We start from the raw sequence: 21,752 nt of genomic DNA on the forward strand, positions 1-21,752 counted from the left end.
CTTCCGCGTGGGAGAATGAAAGAGAGCGAGGGAAAGAGGAACGGAGGGATAGGAGGAGGGGAGCTCACAAGAAAACATGTAAATCACCTAAGACGAGGCACGAGACAGCAGCAAGAAAAAAAATGAAGGAGGGACAGCGGCCAGTGAGGAAGGAGCCACCAGCAAGGCCGAGCATATGGACAAACTGGGAAAGAGCCCAGCAGCACGCGATGCAGGTTGCACCGAAGCTGGACCGAGAAGCTCAATACGCCAAAAGCCCTGTGTTATGGCCTTGATTCAGGGCAGTTTTATCAGGCAAGGAAGGCAAGTCTGCTGTGTGGTTTTCAAAGGTCGTTCCTGTTGCCTGATTGCGGCCAACTAGGGAGAGAGAAGTGCGTCTTTTGAACGTTTGCCTAGGCCTGTGTCTGTTTGAATAAAGCTGTATAACAGAGTCGCATTTCGATATGATTTATTTTTATCTGCCATATGCATTCACCCTTTAAAGTCGTTCAGAAGTGAAAGAACTGTTTGTGTAGCGTACCAAGATGAAAGATTGTAATAGCAAAATATACACAGCCTTCACACAGGCCAATTTCCATCCTAGATTTCATACCACATTAAACCATGTAGTCAGCTATACATGGGACCGCCAAGATAAAAAATCTGGCTTCAGCATAGATGCCGGTATTCAGTGGTCTATACCTCAAAAGTATAGATACTTGTAAGCCTATCTAGAAAGATACTATGAAAGCACTTGAATACTTCCAGCGCATTAAATATTTATAGCATACTATTTAGTGACCTTGAGCTCCCAGTTCATGTGCAATAATTAAATAATACAGACAAGAAGGAAGCGTAATTCATTGAAGCGGTCATGCTTCGCGGGATGTTGAACGGTTCTGGTCACGTGATATAGCCCCACTAAACCGGGATGCGACGCAGAGCATCGCGGAGCTTCGAAGCTGTTTAAGAAGTTGGCTTGACGATTCGCGATTCTTCTCCACTTTACTCTCTCTTGCTACTTGCGGGACTTCCATCTGCTTCCTATCGTTTTGCCAGCTCTGAAACTGAAACTGTACTTGCAGCGGATGGAACCCTCCCGAAATTGTTAGACGCGGCCCGGATCGAGAGCTTTTACTCTCCTTTCGTTCTCATCCAGTTATCTACATCAAAATGCCGCGCCGGCCACCGGTATACGACGACTACGGCACTGCCGTGCGTGAGGTACTGCTGACGAGGACACCGCTGAACGGATGAGCCCCCGTCTTCCCGCGTAACCTAGGCTAATGTGACTCTTCGGGCAGATTATTCTGGCTACGTCAGACTCCGACTTTGTCGACCAACTGATTCCCGTTCTTAAAGATGCGACTGTCAACAACCGGACAGCAGGTCTGAACCAGAGCCTTGCACAATACGTGGACGACAGAGAATCCGAAATCGAGAACATCGGGCTCACCAAACATGAAGAATTCCTCGGATCCGTGAACCAGCTGCAGAAAGTGCGGGAGGGCACGGTGGCTCTGACGGCCGAGATCCTGGAGCTAAACCAGTCCATCCAGGCGAGCACGGAGAAGCTGGCCAAGCAGAAACAGAACTTAGTCGACACGCGGGGGGTGCGACAGAATATTGCCGATGTGTCGGACGCCCTAAACGAATCACTCAAGATCCTGCACGCTGTGAACAATGCACACGAGCTGGTTCGCAAGAAGAAATACTATGGGGCGCTCAAGTCGTTGGAGGACCTGCAGAACGAGCACCTGGTGCCGATCATCCAGAACAAGTATGCCACGCAACATCAGCTGGCAGACCTGATCCAGAAGTCGATCCCGGCATCGCAAAAGACCATCTCAGAGGCCGTCATGAACGACCTGAACACCTGGCTGTTCCGTGTCCGTGAGACGTCGCAGTTCCTGGGCGAGGTTGCCTTTTACCACACCGATACCCGGAGAACCCGCATGAGGGAGCGCGTGGAGCAGAACGAGTTCCTGAAGCACTTCAGGCTCAACTCGGCAATCGAGCTGGTCTTTGACGAGAGCGAGGAGTTTGATGTGCTGGATAACGAGGAGGTACGGGTGGACTTTACGCCCTTGTTCGAGGCTCTTCACATCCATGAGGCCCTTGGCAAGAGCGACCGGTTCCGTGCCGACTACGCAGCCACTCGGCGCCAGCAGAAGGATCTCCTGATGCCGTCATCGGTGAACCTGGAAAACGACGACGCCGACTCCTCGCTGAGCAGCCTGCTCGAGGGCATTTCGGGCTTTGCCATCATCGAAAAGGCAACTATGCGGCGCCTTCCGCAGCTGCGGTCGTCTGTCGATGTGGACGAGCTGTGGGATTCCATGTGCCAGACGGCCATCAGCCTGATCGCGAAGGCTCTCAAGGACGTGGGCAATGCCGAGGTGCTCCTCAAGGTCAAGGGCATGATTGCCCTGTTCATACAGACCATGGAAGGCTGGGATTACTCCATCACCATGCTGGACAACTTCTTGCTGAAGCTGTTTGACAAGTATGCCGAGCTGCTGAAGCGGCGTTTTAGCGAGGACTTCCAGGAGATCGTGTCCACGGATGATTACATGCCCATGACGATCAACTCCTTGGAGGAGTATGAGAAGGTCGTCAATGTCAGCTGGTTTACGCAGGACAAGCCCTTGTCGGAGTTGACGTTTCCCTGCGTCTTGCCCTTCTCGCAGATGTATCCTCTATGCTGCATCGACATTCGGAATTTCCTCAACCAATTCTACTTTTTCTCTGATGACCACTTTCAGCATGCGAGTATTATCGACGACACGCTTCGCAAGGTTAGAGCCACTCGCCCCCTCCAATTATGTCAGCTGTTCGCTAACCTTCACAGTCACTGGATGTACTCTTAAATGAGAAAATCTGCCAGTCTCTTGTAGAGCGTCTGAGCTCGCAATACCTGGGCCAGATCGTGCAAATTCTCATCAATTTGGAGCACTTCGAGACGGCTTGCCAGGAGCTCGAGCAGTTGCTGATTCGAGCACGGTCATCCACTTCAGCCGGCGGGCCTGCCACCTTAACAGCGACAGAGCAGTTCCGCAGCAATAAGAAGACGGCCGAGAAACGTATCTTTGAGTTGGTGAACTCCAAGATTGACGATCTCGTGGATACAGCCGAGTACGACTGGTATGTGCTGCAGACCTCCCTCACTCGATGACTAAATGTATCTGTATGACTAATACAAAATGCAGGATGGCCCATACGGCGCAGACAGAGCCCAGCGGTTATATCCAGACCCTGACGCGCTACCTCTCGAACATCATGAACTCAACGCTGCTCAGCCTGCCACGGGAAATCAAGGAGTTGATTTATTTCGATGCCCTCAGCCATGCCGCGGACAAGATCTTGAACCTCCCACTCTCACCCGACGTCAAACACATCAACCCCAACGGTGTAGCTGCTATGGCGAACGATGTCCAGTCCCTGACAGAATTTGTCGGCAGCCTGGAGAATGCTTTTATGCTGGAACAAAACCTAGACGAGCTGCAGCAGACGGTAGCCCTGATGCAGACCGACAACACAGACGAGTTTTACGATATCACAACACGAAACCGGAAGTACGGGAGAGTCAATGCCCAAAATGGGGCGATCTTACTAGAAAAGTGCGTCGCCATTGTACATATGCTTTTGTCCTACTTCCATATTTGTCCCTGCTAACCAACCAAACAGGCTGACACACACGGTAGAAGGCCCGAATCGGGCAGCCCAGGCAGCCCAGGGACTGGCAAACTTCTCGTCCCGATTCGGTCGGCGGTAGCTGAACGTGTACTTGTATGCATTCGCCTTTGTTACCATGTCTTGGAAACGAAACGACGTGTTTATTTGGGAGGGATCAAGCGTTTTAAACAGTCTGAGGGTTTCTTTCTCTTTTGTATACACACATATGTAACGACATAATAAACAGATTACCGAATAACCTGTCTTCTGTGTCAGTACGAGGCAGAGTCTCACCTTAGTCAAGTTTATCTTGTTTAGAAATTTGGCCTCTGTGTGCCGTGACAGGGAACACCAGTGATAATGCAAAGAGAAAGCTGGAAGCTTTATCAACTAGTTGCTATATATCTCACAGATACGGAAATAGCCCCAACCAGAATTCCTCGTTGAGTGATAGCATCATTGGACCGATAAAATAAAGTGATAGAATACTCCTAACGTAGGAAAGAATGCAAAAGGTGCCGGTGACTTCGATTGCGTAGGCGTCCACCCCGTCATACTCTCCGGTTTGCAATACAAAACCAACAAAAGCAAAAGGATATAGCATTTACAACAGATCAAAAGAGCAACGGTGTTGCCACCATCCCTTCAGGTTCCCAGCTGTCTGCTCCCGTGTCACGCCCGCAAATTCCATACCGCTTATAAGCCCTTTCCGGATCGTAGCCGATCCCTCAATATGGTGATCCCGATGCTTGTTTTTCAGTCAGACGAGCCGCCTACGCCGACTGGCAAAAAAGGGTACTCGCAATGTTGTTGCATACTTTTAAGAGCTCTGTTTAATCGAAACGGGTCAGTCTGACTGGTCCTTCACGCACGGGACCCTGTCACGGGATAACTGTATCACCGACCTGTTGAGGCTGCATCGTGTAGCCACTGTAGATGCTTGGGTCCATTTCGCCATATATCGGCCCCTGTGGCTGACCGTATCCGGGAGCTGCACCCGGCTGGCCCTGCACCGGGTACATATTCGGTGCCTGTCGATAGTCGGCTTCGCCGCCGAGGTTCTGCGACGCCATAGAGTAGTCAGCCAGAGGATGGCCGGCCGCCGAAGCTCCAGGCGGAACTCCCTGCTGTGCTGCTGCAGCTGCAGCTGCAGCTGCCGCTGCGGCGGCAGCATCTGCGCTACCAGGACCGCCACCGGGTCCAGCAACGGTGCCGGGTGCATTGCCTGGTCCGCGCTTCGCATGGCTGGCGGCTTCCTCGCGCGGAACAATGTCGATAAGGAAGTCGAACATGTCGGACTTGGCCAGGGCGGACGCAATGTCGGACCGCTGCAGGGTGCGGCGCTTGTTCTCCTCAGCGTGTATCCATGCGCGCATCGTGAGCTCAGTGATGAAGATGTCACAGCCCTTGGCGAACAAGATTGGTGCCTCGGCCGAGATCATCTTAACCTCTGGGTCGGCCTTCATAACCTTCTTTATACGCGCGAGGGGAAGCTGGTGCAGCTTGTAGTCATGGTTGTCGCTCTCGAGGTGGGTGATCGTCTGCTGCCAGTACGTCGTCAGGATGTCCTTGTACGATCCTGTGAGTCCTTGGTGTACCTGAAGCAGCCAGGCTGGTTAGTGCATGTCTCGCATCGAACAGTCTCGCGGTAGCGAGTGTCGGGTGGGGGACGCACATTTGCCCAAGGGCCCGTGTAGAGCTCTGACGGGGCGTAGCCCTGCTGCGAAAGCTGTCTCGCGTATTAGCAATCCAGCACGTAAAGAGCTGTTCAGGGTCGTCCGAGAAGAGGAAGACGAACCGCCGCACTGGCGCCTGTGTAGATGCAATGCAGGTTAGCAGTCCGGTCGCGTGATGCCGAACAATGCGAGACTTTGAAGCTGGAGCTCACCATAATGGCCGCCGCGAGATACGTCATAAACAGGCTGTGGGCGATTCTGCTGCTGTCCCTGGTTCGCAGGTGGATTGTGGGGGTCCATGATGGCGGTTGAGGCTTGAATGGGCGGAAAAAGTCTAACGTTGAAGGTTCATGGTGGTTAGTATACAGCGGCTTGTCGCGGGGATGCGAATTGGTGGGGCGGACGAGTGGGCTGGTGATGTCTCGGCGAAAGAGCGAGGAATATCCACTCACAGTACGGAGTACTCAGCAAGTTCTTTTGCGACAACAGGAGACGCGGAACAAAGGGTTGTAGAAGAGCAAAGTAGTAGATCGGGTACAGTTTCGGTACGTTTGCGCGTTTGGGTGGTCCCTGGTCGCGATCGAAAGCGGAGTAAGCAACACGTAAGGCCGGATAAAGCAAAAGCAACACAGTAGGAAATAATAACTGAAAGTGCAAGCCAAAAAGGAACAAAAGGGAAGAAACGAATACGAAAGGACAAGCACTGCCGTCTTCCAGAGGGGCTGGTGCGTCCGTCAGCAGCTGCAGAGCCGCGGTCAAGCGCGGTGGTCGTTTGTTTACTTCGCGATGCCTAATTAAGCGTGGCTGGCCTCATCTTTCCGCAGTCGCCGCAGCTGTTTCGTCTGTTGGCGTAACCCACAGCCGAGTCCGAGGCTCAGTCACGCCCCTCCTCTTCTGTCCTTATTGTCCTGTAAACGTCGTGATTGGCGGAATGGATGATTGGCCAGCAGGATAAATCAGGGCCTGGATTGGGCGAATGAGATCGTTGGAGACCCTTCCAACTCTATCTTCACCAAAATAGTGAAAATGCCGGCGCTCGCCTCCGTCTCGTCCCTTGCCGAAACTCTTTTCTGAGATTTGATTGCCTGATAACTCTGGCCCAGCCCACAAATGAATGGAGCCGCTCGGCTCTGTCGCCCAGTCGATTGGGGCCTTTCAACGGACCGTCGCATCGCTGCTTGGACGAACCAGTCGGGATGCTGAGATAGGATGGATATGGGATACATGTATATCGCAAGGATGTAGATCAAAAAAAAAGCCCGACGACTTACCTGCAATGCTTTGGTCCTTTCTTCTATGACTTTTCTATCTTGCCTCTATTAATATCTTTAAATCCCGCAACAGAAGACGAGGCTCGGTCTCCACGAGTACGATGACAGCTGCTTTGCTCACCTGTCTCTCGTTCTTATCTATACTCTTTGCTTCCAGAGGACAAAAATATAATTCAAGAACACGATCGAAGCATCTGAATTCACAATGGGGTGGGGAGGAATAGGATGGATTTCTGTTGAGTCCTGCCTTTCGCAAGAGAGCGGTCAGTGAAATATGAATGGCTGGTTGGGCATCAGCGGCATGCCTATGTATGGCTCTCGCGCCCAACTCGGCATGTGGTGGCCTCCTTCGCTGCGCCTTGGCGGATTACGGATACATGCATACACGCATTTTTGGGTTCGTTGTGCAACAATGCGCTTTGTGCCTGAAACACGTGGAGTGAAAGGCGGTGACCCACTTTGGGATTAGTATAGTACCAATTTTTCAGAGCTTTGATATTTTCTTTAAAAAAAAACTGGGCGCCGAAAATCTTCCTCTCTTTCCACACAGACAGGTCACCAACCATGGCTACTGAAGTGTCCAATCTGAGCGAGGAGCAGATTGACACGCTCCTCCGAGAGGCGGAAGAGCGGTTGGCTTCTAAATCTGCCGGTTCAACTCGACGGCCAGGCCAGAAGATCACTGCGCAACTGCTGGCGAAAACGCCCGCGGGCAGCATCACTCCCGAGGCCACCAAAGACGTCAAGCCAACCAAGACTGACGACGTGGCCGTTCGTGTGCCTGAGCCCAAGAAGAAGAAAGAGAAGGTACATACAACTCCCTACCCCCTACCTGTGCCCTATTGCCCTAGAACTACAAGTGATGAAAATTATCCCATTTTTTTATTGAGGCAGCGAGATAACCCGTCATGGGAGATTCACCTGCACAAGCATGATTTCATAATATCATAGTTACTCTGATTGTTGTTCCTGGCTGGCACATTCTTCCTGTCTTGATGTTGATTCAGAGTGGCATCGAAACTGACAGTTCAAACCATAGGATGCCGCGGACGACGCCGGTCCAGACTGGTTTGGTCTTCCCAAAACTATACTCACTCCGGAAACCAAGAGAGACTTTCAGGTTCTCCGTATGCGTGGTGTCATAGATACGAAGCACCATTTCCGTAAAGACACGCGCAGAGATATGTTCCCAAAATTCTCTGCCTTTGGTACCATTGTCGAGGGCTCCATGGAAGGCAAGGGAGCTCGTCTGACACGGAAAGAAAGGAAGCAAACCATCAGTCAAGAAGTGTTGGCTTCACATACGTCCAAGGACAGCTTCAGGAAACGGTACGACAAGATCCAGGAGCGGAAACAAAGTGGCAAGAAAGCTTTCTACAAGAAGCTGGTCGGTCAGCGTCGGCGCCGCCCTTGAACGTTGTCAGGAGCGCCGAGCTTGGACTTTGTTCTACGGATGAAGAACATCTTCCAGGGACATGCGCAGTTGCAACTAAAACTACAATGGCCAAGCCAGCAGTACATCTGCATTAGTGGCATGCCAGCCCAAACACATTGGCTTTGCAGTCTAGCCGACGCTCATGCTAGGGAGAGGACTCCAGCCAGCCGCTTCAGGCACCTCTGCATCTAGTAGCTGCCACCTACGGCAGCAGAAGCAATGCTTTCAGACACAGAAGTAGGCCATCCCGCTCCAAGGCCGAAATAGCTTGGATTGCGGCGATGTACACCCTGTCACAGGTCAGGGATCTGTTGGTTGGAGTATACCGATTTATAGTATAGTTCGAAACAACCATATAATAAATAAGAAGAGCTTCATGCGGAGATTACACCCAAACCAAGAAAGCCTGCTATGGAGGACTAGAAAGTCGTCGCTTTGGAGCATGGAGACTTTTAACCTAGGAGCTTATGCTAATCAGAAAGTAGAGCCCAGCAATAACTAATGTCTCTCCTGCTTTTGGGGCCTCATTCTTTTCACAGTGCATCGCATGGATCCATATCAGACCTTCTGGGCTATGCCCCTGATGTCTCTCCTTTGACACCCAAAAGAATTACCGATGAGAACGGACTACAGGCGGTTAGGACAAGTATAATTACCCAACTCGCCTCGCGCCTCATCCACCAACATACTACCGACATGCTGGACGAACGACAAGGCTTTCTTCGCGTTACGGCCTACCACCGCGACGACTACGACCTAGCCGTAATCCGGACCGCGCCCCACGAACAGGGCGCCTTCTTATCGCTGCTTTCCCAGCCTTTTCAGCTACCGGGCACCGCTCTTAGCTCGCTGGCCTGTCTCGGTGTCCTACCTGTGGAGATCTTGCCAGTCTATGCCTCTACTTGAATCTAGGAACATCGTTCCGGTTTCGCCAGGTCAATCGGACAGTCCACGGTGTTGTGGCGGGTCTGCCTGCGTTTCGCGGCATTACAACCCATGCCCTGCAGGCCCTGTTGGCATGCTGCGCACCGGTATCGCGGCCTGTATCGCCTTATACAAGCTATACGGGGCGCTCTGCGCTTATGAATGTGTCCGGTGCGGTGCGTTCGGCAGCCACCTGGATTTATCTACCTCACAGCGCTACTGCTTCGCGTGCGTGCAGTCATGCCCCTGCCTATGTGTTACGCTGCTCTCGTGCTTCGCCAAGGCTGCTATACTGTCGCCGGCCCGTCTTCGCCGCCTACTACTCCTACTGAATGTTATCCGCAACACGTTTGGACTGGGAAATCGCGTGCTTCATTACATGGCTACGGTAGCATCTTATGTGCTGGATCGGATCACTGGCGTCGTGGAAGCCGGTGTCAGCTGTAAGAGCTGCCAGGTGGTCAGGAACAGACAGGTGCACACTTGGCTTGGCGCCACGACCACACTTATTCGGTCAATGAGTTTCTTGTTAATTTTAAACCATGACCAGAAGCACAAAATTTACGGGCGGCAAGCGGTGCTGTTGCGGTTCGCGTGCACGAGTCCGAGTTCAAAAAGAGGCGTGGCTACCTGACAAAACTTGACAGCAATGGGAGGCCCAGGTAAGAGGACAACATAGTTGCGTGGTTTTGCCTTGGAATGGCTGTGCGTATGAAAAGTAAATTGATTTGAAATTTTCCGAAACCAATAATTCATGAAAGTCCAAACTGTCACTACCGCAAAACGTCGCTACCACTAGCAACTTAACGTTGGTATCCTACTCCGTACTCCGTACATCTACGGAGTAATAGCTAGACTTTTTACGTTATAACACTGTGGTAATGCACTGTGGGTAACTTTCCGATAACGGCAGGTTCTTATCGGTGAACGCGCCAAAAATCTTCAAATCTGTGCTGGATGTGCATTGAAGTGAACAGCGTGCCTTCCAAGTCGACAAAGATGAATGCTCCTTCATTAATACGGTCCCTCCGCTTGGCGGCCAATGTATGTTATAAGTGAGATCCCGATATATCCGGAAGGAGTTGGTCACGAGGGCGGTTGCTGACGAGAGGCTCTACAGCCGACGAGATGTGTGTGGCAGCAAGCAATGCTACCTGCATCCAGCCGGTCGAATAGCTCCTTGTAAGACTTGTCCGGCTCGTATGCAATGCTAGCGAAAGGAATATTCAAGGGCTCGAAATTGATGAGACCTTATTGTTTATAGAGCCTCCACGGGCTTGCAGCAGGTACAGAAGGTCGGGTAAGTCAGCCCACATCCGGATCTTTGCGCCATTCCCAAGAGAGAAGCCCACCGGCTGACTTCGTCCGTCTCTCTAGTATCTATGCCACCGATAACGCCAGCGCCGAACCCCGCATGCCGCGTGCTGTCCAGGCGCTCTACCTCCGGCCGCTCCGCCGCGAATGCGAGTACGGTGTTCCCTCGGCCGACCTGCAGCTGCGATCGTACAGCAAGCGCAGCCTAGAGTTCTTCTCAGACTTTGCTATGCGGGCTGCATACTACCTCGGTCTGCCAGCGTTTGGGCCTGTACCGTTGCCGCGGATCACAGAGCGGTGGACGGTCCCCAAGTCGCACTTCATCTTCAAGAAGTCACAGGAGAATTTCGAGCGTATCACGGTGCGCCGGCTGATTCAAATCCGCGACGGCCACCCGGAGACAGTGCAGCTGTGGCTGGCCTTTCTCCAGAAGAACGCCTACTCTGGTGTGGGGATGAAGGCCAATGTGTGGGAGTACAGCAAGCTAGGTAAACTATTTCCAGTCCTCTTGGGACGTATCTCCGTACGCCGTCTCGGCCACCAGAAGCTGACAGTGATGGCACAGACGTGGGCAAGCAGATGGACAAGCTGGCGGAGGATATGGAAGGCCTGATGGAGTCGCGGTGGGATCAATTGGGTGAGAGCAGGATCACAGCCAAGATGGAGGAGGTCCTGGCCAGTGCGGGGGAGCCCGATGCAGCAACAGTCCAGCAGCTCAAGGAGCTCCTGGCTTCGGAGCGCGTAAAGGTCACTGGTGGCCGGTGATCAGAAACGAGCTTCAAAGAAGTCAAAGAAGGACGACATTGACTGGATATTTAGGTGTATATTAACGAGAATCCTGTTCGATACATACGTATATGACTGCAAGCAACTTCTTTGCTATTTTAGCTTGTGCAATGTAGTGAAGACGGAAGCTGCCAATATTGCACACCATAAATGTTGTGTTTGTTGTCATCATCAATAGGGGTCTATGTGTTTCGCCGGGCTGCTTGGCTATTGTAGGAGAGAGCGTCGCTCATTTGATGGTATTGCCATGCGGCTCAATTCGGCAATCGCAACCTAGCAAAAAAGTCGAAATTGTTCACCAAAATTAGAGTAGATGGCATCAGGCAATTTCACTCATGCCAATTCTTCTCCCAGCTGCCATTTATACCAATCTTGTTCAATCCGTTTTCCTCATGTCATCATAACACACTTCTGTCCAACCGTCTCCTATTCGCCATTTACCTCCACAGATGCGATGTGGTACAATCGCTCTCTGCTAGGAGCTGTTCCAGCCGGCCGTCTTAGATTGCCGCCTACACGACCACCATTACTGCTTCCTTGGACATGTCAGCGCTGCTTTTCCGAGGAGAACAGAAGACTAGAACAGTCACGGCCCCCTCCTGAGGCACCGATTCAGGGCGGAGCCGTAATCTTCTCCGGCATCCAGCCGACCGGTGTGCCACATCTCGGCAATTATCTCGGCGCTCTACAGCAATGGGTGCGGCTGCAGGATGCTGCTGGCGTCGGCGACAATGCTACCAAGCTTTACTACTCTGTGGTAGACCTACACGCGCTTACGACGACCGCAAGTACCGGGGGCGGCGACGCCCTTCGCCAACGTCGTCGCGAGATGCTGGCGGCCTTGTTGGCGATCGGTCTCGACCCGGAACGATGCGTACTGTTTTATCAGTCCTCCGTGGCGGCCCATTCGGAACTCATGTGGCTTCTTAGCTGCACGGCGTCTGTCGGATACCTCTCACGGATGACCCAGTGGAAGGTGAGCTCTCATACCATTTCCTCCCGTCTTAGGTTGCTTCTAACCCGCCGTTACAGAGCAAGCTCCAACTAAAGGACAACGTGTCGTTCGCCGATGAAAAAGCCCGTGCCGGACTCAAGCTCGGACTCTTCTCCTACCCAGTCCTACAGGCTGCCGATGTGCTCGTCCACCGCGCCACACATGTTCCTGTCGGCGAGGACCAGGCCCAGCATCTCGAGTTTGCTCGCGAGTGTGCCACCAACTTCAACCACACCCATGGTCCTCTTCTCGTGGCACCGACCACCCTTCTATGTAACAATGCCACCGGTTTTTCTCCTGCTTGTGTCGTCTTTCTGCATCTTCGCTGACCGTGTCCAGCCCCTGCACGTCGTGTCATGTCGCTCCAGCAGCCGACCTTCAAGATGTCCAAGTCGCACGCAGATCCCCGCTCCCGAATTCTTCTGACTGATACGGCCGAGACCATAAAGGCCAAGATCATGGCCGCCCTGACCGACTCGACAAACGCCGTATCCTATGATCCGGCCGGCCGGCCGGGTGTCGCCAATCTCCTGGAGCTTCTGGCGCTGGTGGGAGTGGGAGAGGGCGACGGGGCATCCGCTGATTCTCAACAGGAAGTCTCGGCCCTGGCTGCAGCCATCGCATCCGAGCTCGATGGTAAACCGCTGCGGGTCCTTAAAGAACGTACAGCTAATGCCGTGGTGCGCCGTCTCGCTGGTATTCGGGAACGCTTTGTTGATGCCCTCGAGCGGGACGCGGGGGCCTATTTGGACCGCGTGGCGGCCCATGGTGCTAAGAAAGCCCAGGCAAATGCGCAAGAGACCATGGAAGCTGTGCGGGCGGCTGTTGGTTTGTGATCTGACTACAGTGGAAGCCTCCGGGCACCACGTTTGTAGCTGTCTACAATTTATATATATTTCATCTATATGTACTATATTTTCAGAAAAAGGAAAGGTGCCGGAAAACTAGTCTCTGGACTTCCTTTTCAGGCTTGTTGCACGGCCCATGAAAACGACTTGCTCTCTTTTTCCAATGCAATTCTCAGAACATGATTTCGATATCACGACACCACAGCAACAAATAGATCGGAAAGAGCATAGTTCAACACACATCCTCATGAAATGAAAAGCGCAGGCAGAAGCAGAGCGAAATACAGCTCAGGACACATAGGCAAAACTGGATCCTCTAGCTGCCACCCAAAACTCTCTTACAACGTTGTTTGTTTGGCGAGACCCTCGAAGACTGATGTCGAAAAATGTGTTAGCTCCGATCTCTCCCATTCGAACTGCCGAGCCTTCTTCCCAGACTCACCTGATGATCTTTTTCAAGAAAAATGCCTTTTCCGCAGCCGTGACGCGGTCACTAGGAAATGAGGGGCTCATCAATGCCTGTTCGAGCCACGTCGACGCCCGAGGGTGCTGAACAACAAGCTTCTTAAGCGGCTCGCTAAGTTTATCCAGCTCGCTCCGAGATGCATTGCCGCCGATGTTCTGCATCAACGACTGTGCCACCAATGGACCCAGGTGCTCTAGGGCATTTCCAACAGCGGCCTGTAGGTTTGTATCCTCTGGTTTCAGAGTAATAAACGATGTCTGTGCAAGGACAAAAAGAGCATTCGTCAGCTACTTACATCAAATTTCTGCTCGACAGATTTTTATTGCTTACCCAGAAATCAGCGGAGGCCGCCTTTGGCAAGGGCTCACGGCTATCGAGGACCTTCAGGGTGAACATGAAGAAGAACTCTAACAGTGATGTTGGCTGCAATTGCAACACAATGGCCGGACTCTTCCGAAGCACACGGTCGATAAACTCAATTCCCCTCTGTGTGAGCTCCGTATCTACATCGGGCTCTGGTCGCTATGTCAGTCCAGTCCAGCGACAGTGCCCGGTCAAAAATGGAAGATTTAGTTGAAAATACCTGGAAGCATTTGCAAAAGTCCAATTGCCCAAGGAATCAAAGACCCCAGGCTTTTCAGCATAGCCTCATGGTCGGAACTCTTGTGCAGAGAACTGACAAACGAGTACGACGTATTGACGATGGAACCAATGTATGGGGTCTGCGAATTTTGCCGTATAAGAAACTCCGTGACCATCGCGGGTGGGAAGACAAACGGGCCAGACTCTGTCTCAGAGAAGCCCGCTTTGAGGATGCTGCAAACCACTTCCACTACCTCGCCACTTCTGGGAAAGGCGGTCTGTACGGCAGCCATCATCGCCATGATGTTTGTCTGCAGGCTAAACAGACGAGAGTTCCCTGAGGCAGATGCCTCTCGGCTGTTTGTTGTATCATCGGCATCTAAATCCACAGCCTCAGTGGTTGACTGGAAGCCACGTGCCATAGCAGCTAGGCACCGCAGTGAAATCAGCACGGCCTGCAGTAGAACATCATCAACAGACGGCACAGTCTGGTTTTCCTGTGATTGTTGCTGCTGAAATTGCCTTGCCGCCTTAGCCACAAGAGGGCTTTCAACATCCAGAGAATTGCCATCACCAGACTTCAACTGCAGGCACTGCTCGACGTCACGAACGACAAAAGTCAGCAGCTGTTCAAACAATCCGAGTCTGGTCTCCTCGTCGGTCGTTGCTTGAATGATAGCAGCTATTGCATTGACAATTCTCTCTTCGGCGAGAGCATCCAGCTGCGGGTTATCATGGAGCAGCTGATATTGTTGGAGAAATGCGCCAGCCTCGGGGGTAAGAAGTGCACGGCATGACGAGCAGAGTGTCGATATGGACTTTGACGCTTGAGCCGTGAGAGACGCCGTTGATACTGCCTCAAAAAGTAGATTCAATGCTGCCGGGAGATTGTCCGAGTGGCGCTCAAAGTACTCGGAGTAGCGCTCGATTAGAGTCAGGGCTGTCTGGCGTAGCCGAACAGACAGCTGAGATTCTCCAAGCTCTAGCAGATTAAACAATGGCGACGAAAAGATTCTGCTGAGAAGCTCATCATAGCCGCTGTCGTCTGAGATGCAGTCTGACATCGCTGCTAGGCAAAAAGCGGCTGCCTCTATGTGCGACCATGCCTTCTCTGAAATCGACCTCAAGAGCAGATCTGAGAAATGCATCAAGAGGTCGCGGCCAGCCACAGCGAATACTGTTTGCAACAAGTCGGCAACGTCCTTTCTCGCATCCTTGAATCCGGCCCTGTCAGACGCATCCCAGCTCATAAATGCCTTGATCGGCGGGTATTGTATCTTCTCCCAGCAATGGCTCACAACCTGCATGACAAATGACAGAGCTGGTTGGAGCCAGGGCTTGTGCCCGTCCTCGTCAGAGTACATAGTGTCGATCAACGTCTCAATGAAGGTCGACCAGAACTCAAGAGCCGGAACGAATATCAGATCCTCAGCTACAGGATGTCCCGCTGCCGTTAACAGCAAGCACAACGCTGACAATGTTTTTTGTGATCGCTCGTCCGGACTTTGCAAGAGAGTCTGCACTCTTGCGTCGCCATAGGCAAGGAGAAGTAAACCATATTGAAGGGGTTCAAAGTCGAAATCGCCTCCGACGAGCTGGTGAAGACGCTGTTCGCCCCACGGGCTCTCGAAGATAGAGACAATGGCCTCATAGTGCTCGCCGGTAAAGAATGAAGAATAGTTTGAAAGAATGTCGATAAGAAGCTCGATAGCTGCCTCATACAGCTCCTCATTCTCAAGACACGAGATCACCGGACCGACCAAAGCACGAAGAGGTACAACGAGGACTTCACCACCCTGTGGCAACCGCTGGGCATACAGCACCCACGACTGGATATGATGTTAACACGACAGTGATGGCCTTACATACACACGACTCACTCACCTGGAGACTTTTTATACTCTCTCGTCGAAGGTCAGACGTCCGGTGTGGTTCTGAGATTTGCGAAGTGAGACCGGCGTGCAAAAGCGCAGATACGTCGGCTGCATTTTGTAGGAGCTGGCTGTGAACAGCTGAGCTGAGATCGGTTAGAATTGAGGACATCAGAGCGATTCGGCCTCTACGAGGTGCACAATCAAGGCCAGACTCACAATTTAGCTACCCGCATATCAGTCCTACCAACATCAGTCACCAGTGTATTTATGAACCATAGGGCCACTCGCAGAAAGCGCCAGTCTAGGCCGCTTGCAAATTCCGAAATATTTGGTACATGACTAAGGTCATTAGGCGGTATGTTGGAGCCAGTTCGCAGGCACAGGACCAGATGCCGAACAGCGTTCGGCCAAAGAGATGCAAAGTGAATAAAAAGAGTCACAAGGGCATGACAAAGCTTTTGGGTCGATAATATGCCTGCTCCATTACCGGCAGAGTCAATCAGCCATCGAATAAGGTTTTGCAGCAACTCGCGAGCATCATCGTCAGCTAGATTGGAACTGGCATACGGTCAGATACGGGGGCTCTAGGCCAAATTTCCTACAAATAACAGCGAGCAGTTTGAGAACGCACCTCTCTGTGTTGAGTTTGATAATGATGGTCAGAGCTCCAAAGAACTTGACCTGGTCGTCCGTTGTGGATTTGATTGGCCGGTCCAGCAGGGCTTGGGCGAGCTGCCATCCCTCGGGGGATTTCTGGATGCGTTGCAAGGTTTCCTGAATCGTTGAGATAGTGGTATGTGGGGTATGCGGATCGTAAAGAGCCAAAATCAACTACATAACACGAAGCAAAGCGCGCAAGGCGGCAGCCGTTGTCAGAACAGAGCAAAGTCGATTCCCTCAAGCTTTCTTCTCAGGTCTTCCTCAAGCCTCGGGGGTAGCCTATACTCGGGCTTGATGTCCATAGTGAGAAGGCTTGGCCTACTTACTGATTCTACCTCGCCAAGCGAGGTCGGCAATGGAGGTTGTTGATCCATGGCCGATGCTGGAGCATGTCGCTGAGATCCGGCACTATAAACAGTACGGCTGTTCTGTCCACTTTATGAGCCAGGCTAGGATATTTGCAAGAGAGGCTTGTCTTATCAGAAGACAGTGAGATGGTAATGCGCCTCGGGGCGGTGCTGTCGGGCGAGAACCGTATGAGAGAAGAATGGAACACTGGGCGACTAGACCGGTCGAGCAGAACACAATGGTTGGTTCACAGTTTTGTGAGATTAATGAAACTCTTCTTGACGCTCTGTAAACAGTTGTCCCCCGTTATCCCAGCCCCCTTTTAGTCCAGTACTACGAGCTTGCTGCGCTCTGTAGCACAGGTGGTGGTGGAGGGTATTTGCTAGCAATGGTAGTCGTCAATATTTTTGTTGCCGGCTTGCGTTTAGGCGGCTTAATTTTCACCGCTTTTGCTTCAACCCCACCATCGTTACTGCATAAATTTCACGTGATGGGTTGCAAGGCTGTACGTACATCGTGCTATTGCAGGAGCAAATGCAAGTGTTTGTGGAGTTGTGTTCGATAGTTTCTAGAGATCTGACACGTAGCTTGTTCTTGCTCGGCGATTCAAATGTAGATTACATCAGATGTTGGAGCTTTGAGGATGTCTGACTCGCTCATAGCATCAATTTGATTACTTAAACCGGTATTACACGGAAATGAGTACACACCGTACAGGACGAAGACTGAACATGCTTTGTGGGACTCATATTGACATGTGCAACAGCAAGGTGGAAAGACAGGTGAACCCGTTTTCAGAAATGTCCCTGTCAGACAATTTTGTCATTGCCTAAAAGCCGCATCCTACTCAAGTCCTCACAGCTGCCGAAAGAAGCCTGGCGTACTGGGAAGCAGGTCGCTCTTAGGCCGAAGCTGGCCGTGCCTGAAACCACCCCACCTCCCGAATTAGGTATCTGCTCTTGCGATGTGTCTGCTATAGCTCTCGGTGGGGCAGCTCAAAATCAGCCTAGCTAGGAGGAGGGTTACGGCGACAGGTCTCCTCCTTCCCTTTCAATTTTCTCGAGGTGCTATAAATTCCGCAAGCAGCCAATACCTCTGAGCCAGCGACCTCATGTTCATCCCGTCCTCCTCTGGCCCAGGACTATTGCCGCGCTTCTTTGCCGCCTCTCGCGCCCAACCTGCAGCAGCTGCTCGACTCTTTCTGGCCGGTTCTCAGAGCCAGGCCCTCTCCACGTGTGCTGTCCAGTCGCCACTGTCACGCGCTGCATACTTATCAGGCCGCCCGCGAGTCTTTGCTGCTGGTCTGACTGCGGCTTCCAATCGTCGGATTGTCAGACACCACCGCCGGAGCTACAACCAAGCCCACGGTGACACCGCGGCAAACGACATGATTGAGACGATCGACACGAGCGCACGCCTCGAGGCGTTGCGGACCTTGATGAACGAGCACCACATTGATATATACAGTTCGCAGATTCCTGACCCATCTGTCCTGTATGTAGTGTTCTGACACCGCCTTTTTGCAGTCGTCCCGTCGGAAGATGCCCACTCATCCGAGTACATTGCGCCTTGCGACGGTCGGCGGCAGTTTATCAGCGGCTTCAGCGGTTCGGCAGGCTGTGCCATCGTCACGCTCAGCAAGGCTGCGCTGGCCACAGACGGTCGCTACTTCAACCAGGCCTCCAAGCAGCTCGACAGCAACTGGCTGCTCCTGAAGCAAGGCATCCTGGAAGTGCCCACATGGCAGGAATGGACTGTGACTGAGGCTGCGGGTGGAAAGGTCGTGGGAGTTGACCCGACGCTGATATCGAACGCAGCGGCCAAGAAGCTCGCCGACAAGATCAAGAAGAGCGGCGGCGGCGGCCTCAAAGCCATCTCTGCCAACCTCGTTGATGCCATCTGGGGCGTCGACCAGCCGCCACGGCCGGCCGAGCCGATCGTGCAGCTGGCGGGGAGCTATGCTGGCAGAAGCATCAGCGCCAAGCTGGCAGATTTGCGGAAAGAGTTTGCAAAGACCAGCGCTGCCGGATTTGTGGTGTCCATGCTCGACGAAGTGGCCTGGCTGTTCAACCTGCGTGGCAACGATATTCCCTACAACCCGGTCTTTTTCTCATATGCCATCGTGACGGCTGATAATGCGCTGCTGTATGTCGACGAGTCCAAGCTCACGGCCGAGAGCCGAAGCTATCTCGCCGAAAACAAGGTGACGGTGAAGCCGTACAGCGCCATCTTTTCCGATGCCACCGAGCTCGCAACAGCAGCAGCGACCGCGACGGAGGCTGCCGGCACCGTATCGGTACGACCGAAGAAGTTCCTTCTTTCCAGCTCCGCGTCATGGGCTTTGAATCTGGCGCTCGGAGGAGAAAAATCTGTGGAGGAAGTCCGGAGTCCGATCGGCGACGCCAAGGCGATCAAAAACGATACTGAGCTCGAGGGTATGCGCCAGTGCCACATCCGCGATGGATCTGCGCTGATTGCATACTTTGCCTGGTTGGAAGAACAGCTCCAGAGTGGAGTGGAGCTGGACGAAGTGACAGCATCCGACAAGCTGGAGGAACTGCGGTCAAAACAAGAGCGCTTCGTCGGCCTGTCGTTTACGACGATTTCGTCTACCGGACCAAAGTATGGGCTCACCTCGAGTTGGGAATTCCCGATCCGTTGAAGTTTTGCTAACGTGTATAGTGCTGCTGTCATCCACTATCAGCCTGAGCGGGGGAGCTGTTCGATTATCGATCCAAAGGCGATCTACCTGTGTGATTCGGGTGCGCAGTATCTGGACGGGACGACGGACACCACACGCACGCTTCACTTTGGCACACCGACTGCTGCCGAGAAGAAGGCGTACACGCTTGTGCTGAAGGGAAACATTGCGCTCGACGTGGCTATCTTTCCCAAGGGCACAACTGGATTTGCGCTGGATGCACTTGCACGGCAGTTTCTCTGGGTACGTCCACCGTTACATCATTTCACAGGATACTGGTTTTAGTGTCTGACATTGAACGCTATACTTTTACAGAAAGAGGGCCTTGACTACCGTCACGGAACCGGTCATGGCGTCGGCTCGTACCTGAATGTGCATGAAGGACCAATTGGCATTGGCACCAGAAAGCAGTATGCCGATGTGGCATTGGCGAGTGGCAACGTCACGTCGATAGAGCCGGGCTTCTACGAGGACGGATCATATGGCATTCGTATCGAGAACATGGTCATTGTCAAGGAGGTGGAAACGACGCACTCGTTTGGGGACAAGCCGTACCTTGGATTCGAGCACGTCACAATGGTGCCGTACGCCCGGAGCCTGATCGACGCAACGCTGCTCACTGAGCAGGAGAAGAAATGGCTCAACGACCACCATGCCGAGATCGTGAAGAAGACACAAGGGCTCCTCCAGGACGACGAACGGGCATTGGCATGGTTGATGAAGGAGACGCAGCCACTTTGAGCACAGAACGAGAAGGCCAGTTGGGTGTTGGGCGTAGAATTTTATAGAATTCGTGAAATAGAACATGTGCACATCGTAATGTATGGTATGGACACTGAGAGTTGCTATCCAGACTTCTGTTCGGCGATGAAGTAGGTCTACACTGCTTACCGCACTGGAGCACGCATTGGCTTAGTCAAGCCCTGTTTCCATGTATATTCTGCGCCCTTCTCTACCTCTGCCATTCAATGCGATTGCCCAATGTAGCTTTTCTGTCATGGCCGAAAAGCAGTCCGATTAGCGATTCTCTACAATATTCGTCCTAGAAGTGTGCGAAAGCTGCCAACGTAAAGGCAATGCCAAACGAGAGCTTAAAGGCCGTGTTTCTGGAGAGAGCAGTCAGGATCTTGGAAGAGTTTGCGCGCTCCTTGAGCTTCAGCGTGTGGACAAGGTCAACGCCGAGCTTTGCAGCCACGCTCTGTCGTCGATTTATCAGCACATGCAAGCAGACATTGGCTATTGGCATGGCAGAAACATACCTGCAAGCTGATGGCGACACCCAAGAGGAGCACAAGACTCCGAGAGAAGATGCTGACCAGGAGGCCGGCCAGAAAGCCGGAGAGGCTGCCTTTGGAGATCTGGGTGGCGAGTTGCGCATTCAGCGGCAGATGGTATCCGGGCGAGGGACGCTGCGCTTCTTGGGATGCTTCGGGGACGAGAGAGAGCCCGGCTGGACGGCTATCCAGGGAGAAGATTGCCAGCGGGAAGGCGGCAGCCATGGCGTAAAAGTGCCGGTTCCGTGCCGACGACGAGGCCGATTTTGATGCACGAAAAGCCGGGGTTGCTTCCGAGGCCATTCGACGATAAGCGGTGCCGGGCACGAGTTGAAGCTGTCGGGTCTGCTGGCCGAGTCGGGCTGTCCGGCCGAGCAGGCTCTGGCGACAGGAGGCAGACAGGATGTTGGTAGCCATGGGATGTGTTTGCTAGTCGTGTTTGCTGGAGTGGGCAACTGGCTCACAGCTGTCTCAAGGACCAAGAGGATGTTCTGAGACTAAAATGCTGACGTCATAAGTCTGCTTTGTCAACGACACCGCTGTGGACTTTTGTCTCTGCGTCTCCACGAAGCCCTACGGAGTAGCGGGTCCTTCCTTGCATTTCCCGATACAATGATGGGGAGAGTTTACGCTCAGCATAGTGCATCAGGCAACGGGAAAAAGCGCGAGTTGGTTTGCTGGTACATGAATCAATGTATATACCAAGAACGCGGTTTGGGCTACGAGATAGCAAGAACACGGTTTGTGGAGGTCTGAAATGACGCTGCACAACCGCAGGAGGAGGCTTCTGGGCCCTCGTACCCGGCAGACGAGGTCTTTAAGACGAAGCAGAAAGCAGAGTGATCTCCAGAAAACCGTCAATTATTCACATTGTGGCCTGTGCGCAGGTTTGTGTGGGCTTGTATGTGGGGCGGGCGCGTCGACGCGCGAAATGGGCTTCTCGCG

General features: G+C 52.7%; 7 protein-coding genes across 7 annotated transcripts; 4 read left to right on the top strand and 3 right to left on the bottom strand.

The window, feature by feature from the left end:
* Positions 1 to 1,152: 1,152 nt before the first annotated feature.
* CMQ_7145 (exocyst complex component) lies at positions 1,153 to 3,754 on the top strand (the record flags this gene model as incomplete). The annotated part of the gene is made up of 5 exons (XM_014314150.1): positions 1,153 to 1,203; positions 1,284 to 2,777; positions 2,831 to 3,123; positions 3,189 to 3,599; positions 3,667 to 3,754. 5 exons carry the CDS (start codon positions 1,153 to 1,155, stop codon positions 3,752 to 3,754), a joined length of 2,337 nt encoding a protein of 778 aa, XP_014169625.1.
* A 781-nt stretch (positions 3,755 to 4,535) lies between these two features.
* CMQ_7396 (ccaat-binding factor complex subunit) lies at positions 4,536 to 5,630 on the bottom strand (the record flags this gene model as incomplete). The annotated part of the gene is made up of 4 exons (XM_014314401.1): positions 4,536 to 5,252; positions 5,330 to 5,383; positions 5,453 to 5,466; positions 5,543 to 5,630. 4 exons carry the CDS (start codon positions 5,628 to 5,630, stop codon positions 4,536 to 4,538), a joined length of 873 nt encoding a protein of 290 aa, XP_014169876.1.
* A 1,535-nt stretch (positions 5,631 to 7,165) lies between these two features.
* On the top strand, positions 7,166 to 8,015 carry CMQ_7165 (nucleolus protein required for cell; the record flags this gene model as incomplete). The annotated part of the gene is made up of 2 exons (XM_014314170.1): positions 7,166 to 7,408; positions 7,641 to 8,015. The coding sequence occupies 2 exons, from the start codon at positions 7,166 to 7,168 to the stop codon at positions 8,013 to 8,015; spliced, it is 618 nt and encodes a 205-aa protein (XP_014169645.1).
* A 717-nt stretch (positions 8,016 to 8,732) lies between these two features.
* On the top strand, positions 8,733 to 12,890 carry CMQ_7614 (tryptophanyl-tRNA synthetase; the record flags this gene model as incomplete). Its single annotated transcript, XM_014314619.1, has 9 exons — positions 8,733 to 8,898; positions 9,044 to 9,403; positions 9,514 to 9,622; positions 10,225 to 10,260; positions 10,338 to 10,762; positions 10,840 to 11,021; positions 11,611 to 12,036; positions 12,093 to 12,294; positions 12,394 to 12,890. 9 exons carry the CDS (start codon positions 8,733 to 8,735, stop codon positions 12,888 to 12,890), a joined length of 2,403 nt encoding a protein of 800 aa, XP_014170094.1.
* Positions 12,891 to 13,340: 450 nt separating this feature from the next.
* Positions 13,341 to 16,858, bottom strand: CMQ_7421 (importin; the record flags this gene model as incomplete). The annotated part of the gene is made up of 7 exons (XM_014314426.1): positions 13,341 to 13,625; positions 13,699 to 13,883; positions 13,952 to 15,779; positions 15,835 to 15,967; positions 16,041 to 16,064; positions 16,456 to 16,598; positions 16,811 to 16,858. The coding sequence occupies 7 exons, from the start codon at positions 16,856 to 16,858 to the stop codon at positions 13,341 to 13,343; spliced, it is 2,646 nt and encodes an 881-aa protein (XP_014169901.1).
* A 1,085-nt stretch (positions 16,859 to 17,943) lies between these two features.
* On the top strand, positions 17,944 to 20,274 carry CMQ_7738 (xaa-pro aminopeptidase; the record flags this gene model as incomplete). Its single annotated transcript, XM_014314743.1, has 4 exons — positions 17,944 to 18,298; positions 18,359 to 19,454; positions 19,515 to 19,776; positions 19,849 to 20,274. 4 exons carry the CDS (start codon positions 17,944 to 17,946, stop codon positions 20,272 to 20,274), a joined length of 2,139 nt encoding a protein of 712 aa, XP_014170218.1.
* Positions 20,275 to 20,575: 301 nt separating this feature from the next.
* Positions 20,576 to 21,224, bottom strand: CMQ_7496 (uncharacterized protein; the record flags this gene model as incomplete). The annotated part of the gene is made up of 2 exons (XM_014314501.1): positions 20,576 to 20,731; positions 20,793 to 21,224. The coding sequence occupies 2 exons, from the start codon at positions 21,222 to 21,224 to the stop codon at positions 20,576 to 20,578; spliced, it is 588 nt and encodes a 195-aa protein (XP_014169976.1).
* Between the last annotated feature and the right edge of the window lie 528 nt (positions 21,225 to 21,752).

Source organism: Grosmannia clavigera, assembly GCF_000143105.1.
Source record: "Grosmannia clavigera kw1407 unplaced genomic scaffold GCSC_173, whole genome shotgun sequence".
NCBI classification, from domain to species: Eukaryota; Fungi; Ascomycota; class Sordariomycetes; order Ophiostomatales; family Ophiostomataceae; genus Leptographium; species Leptographium clavigerum.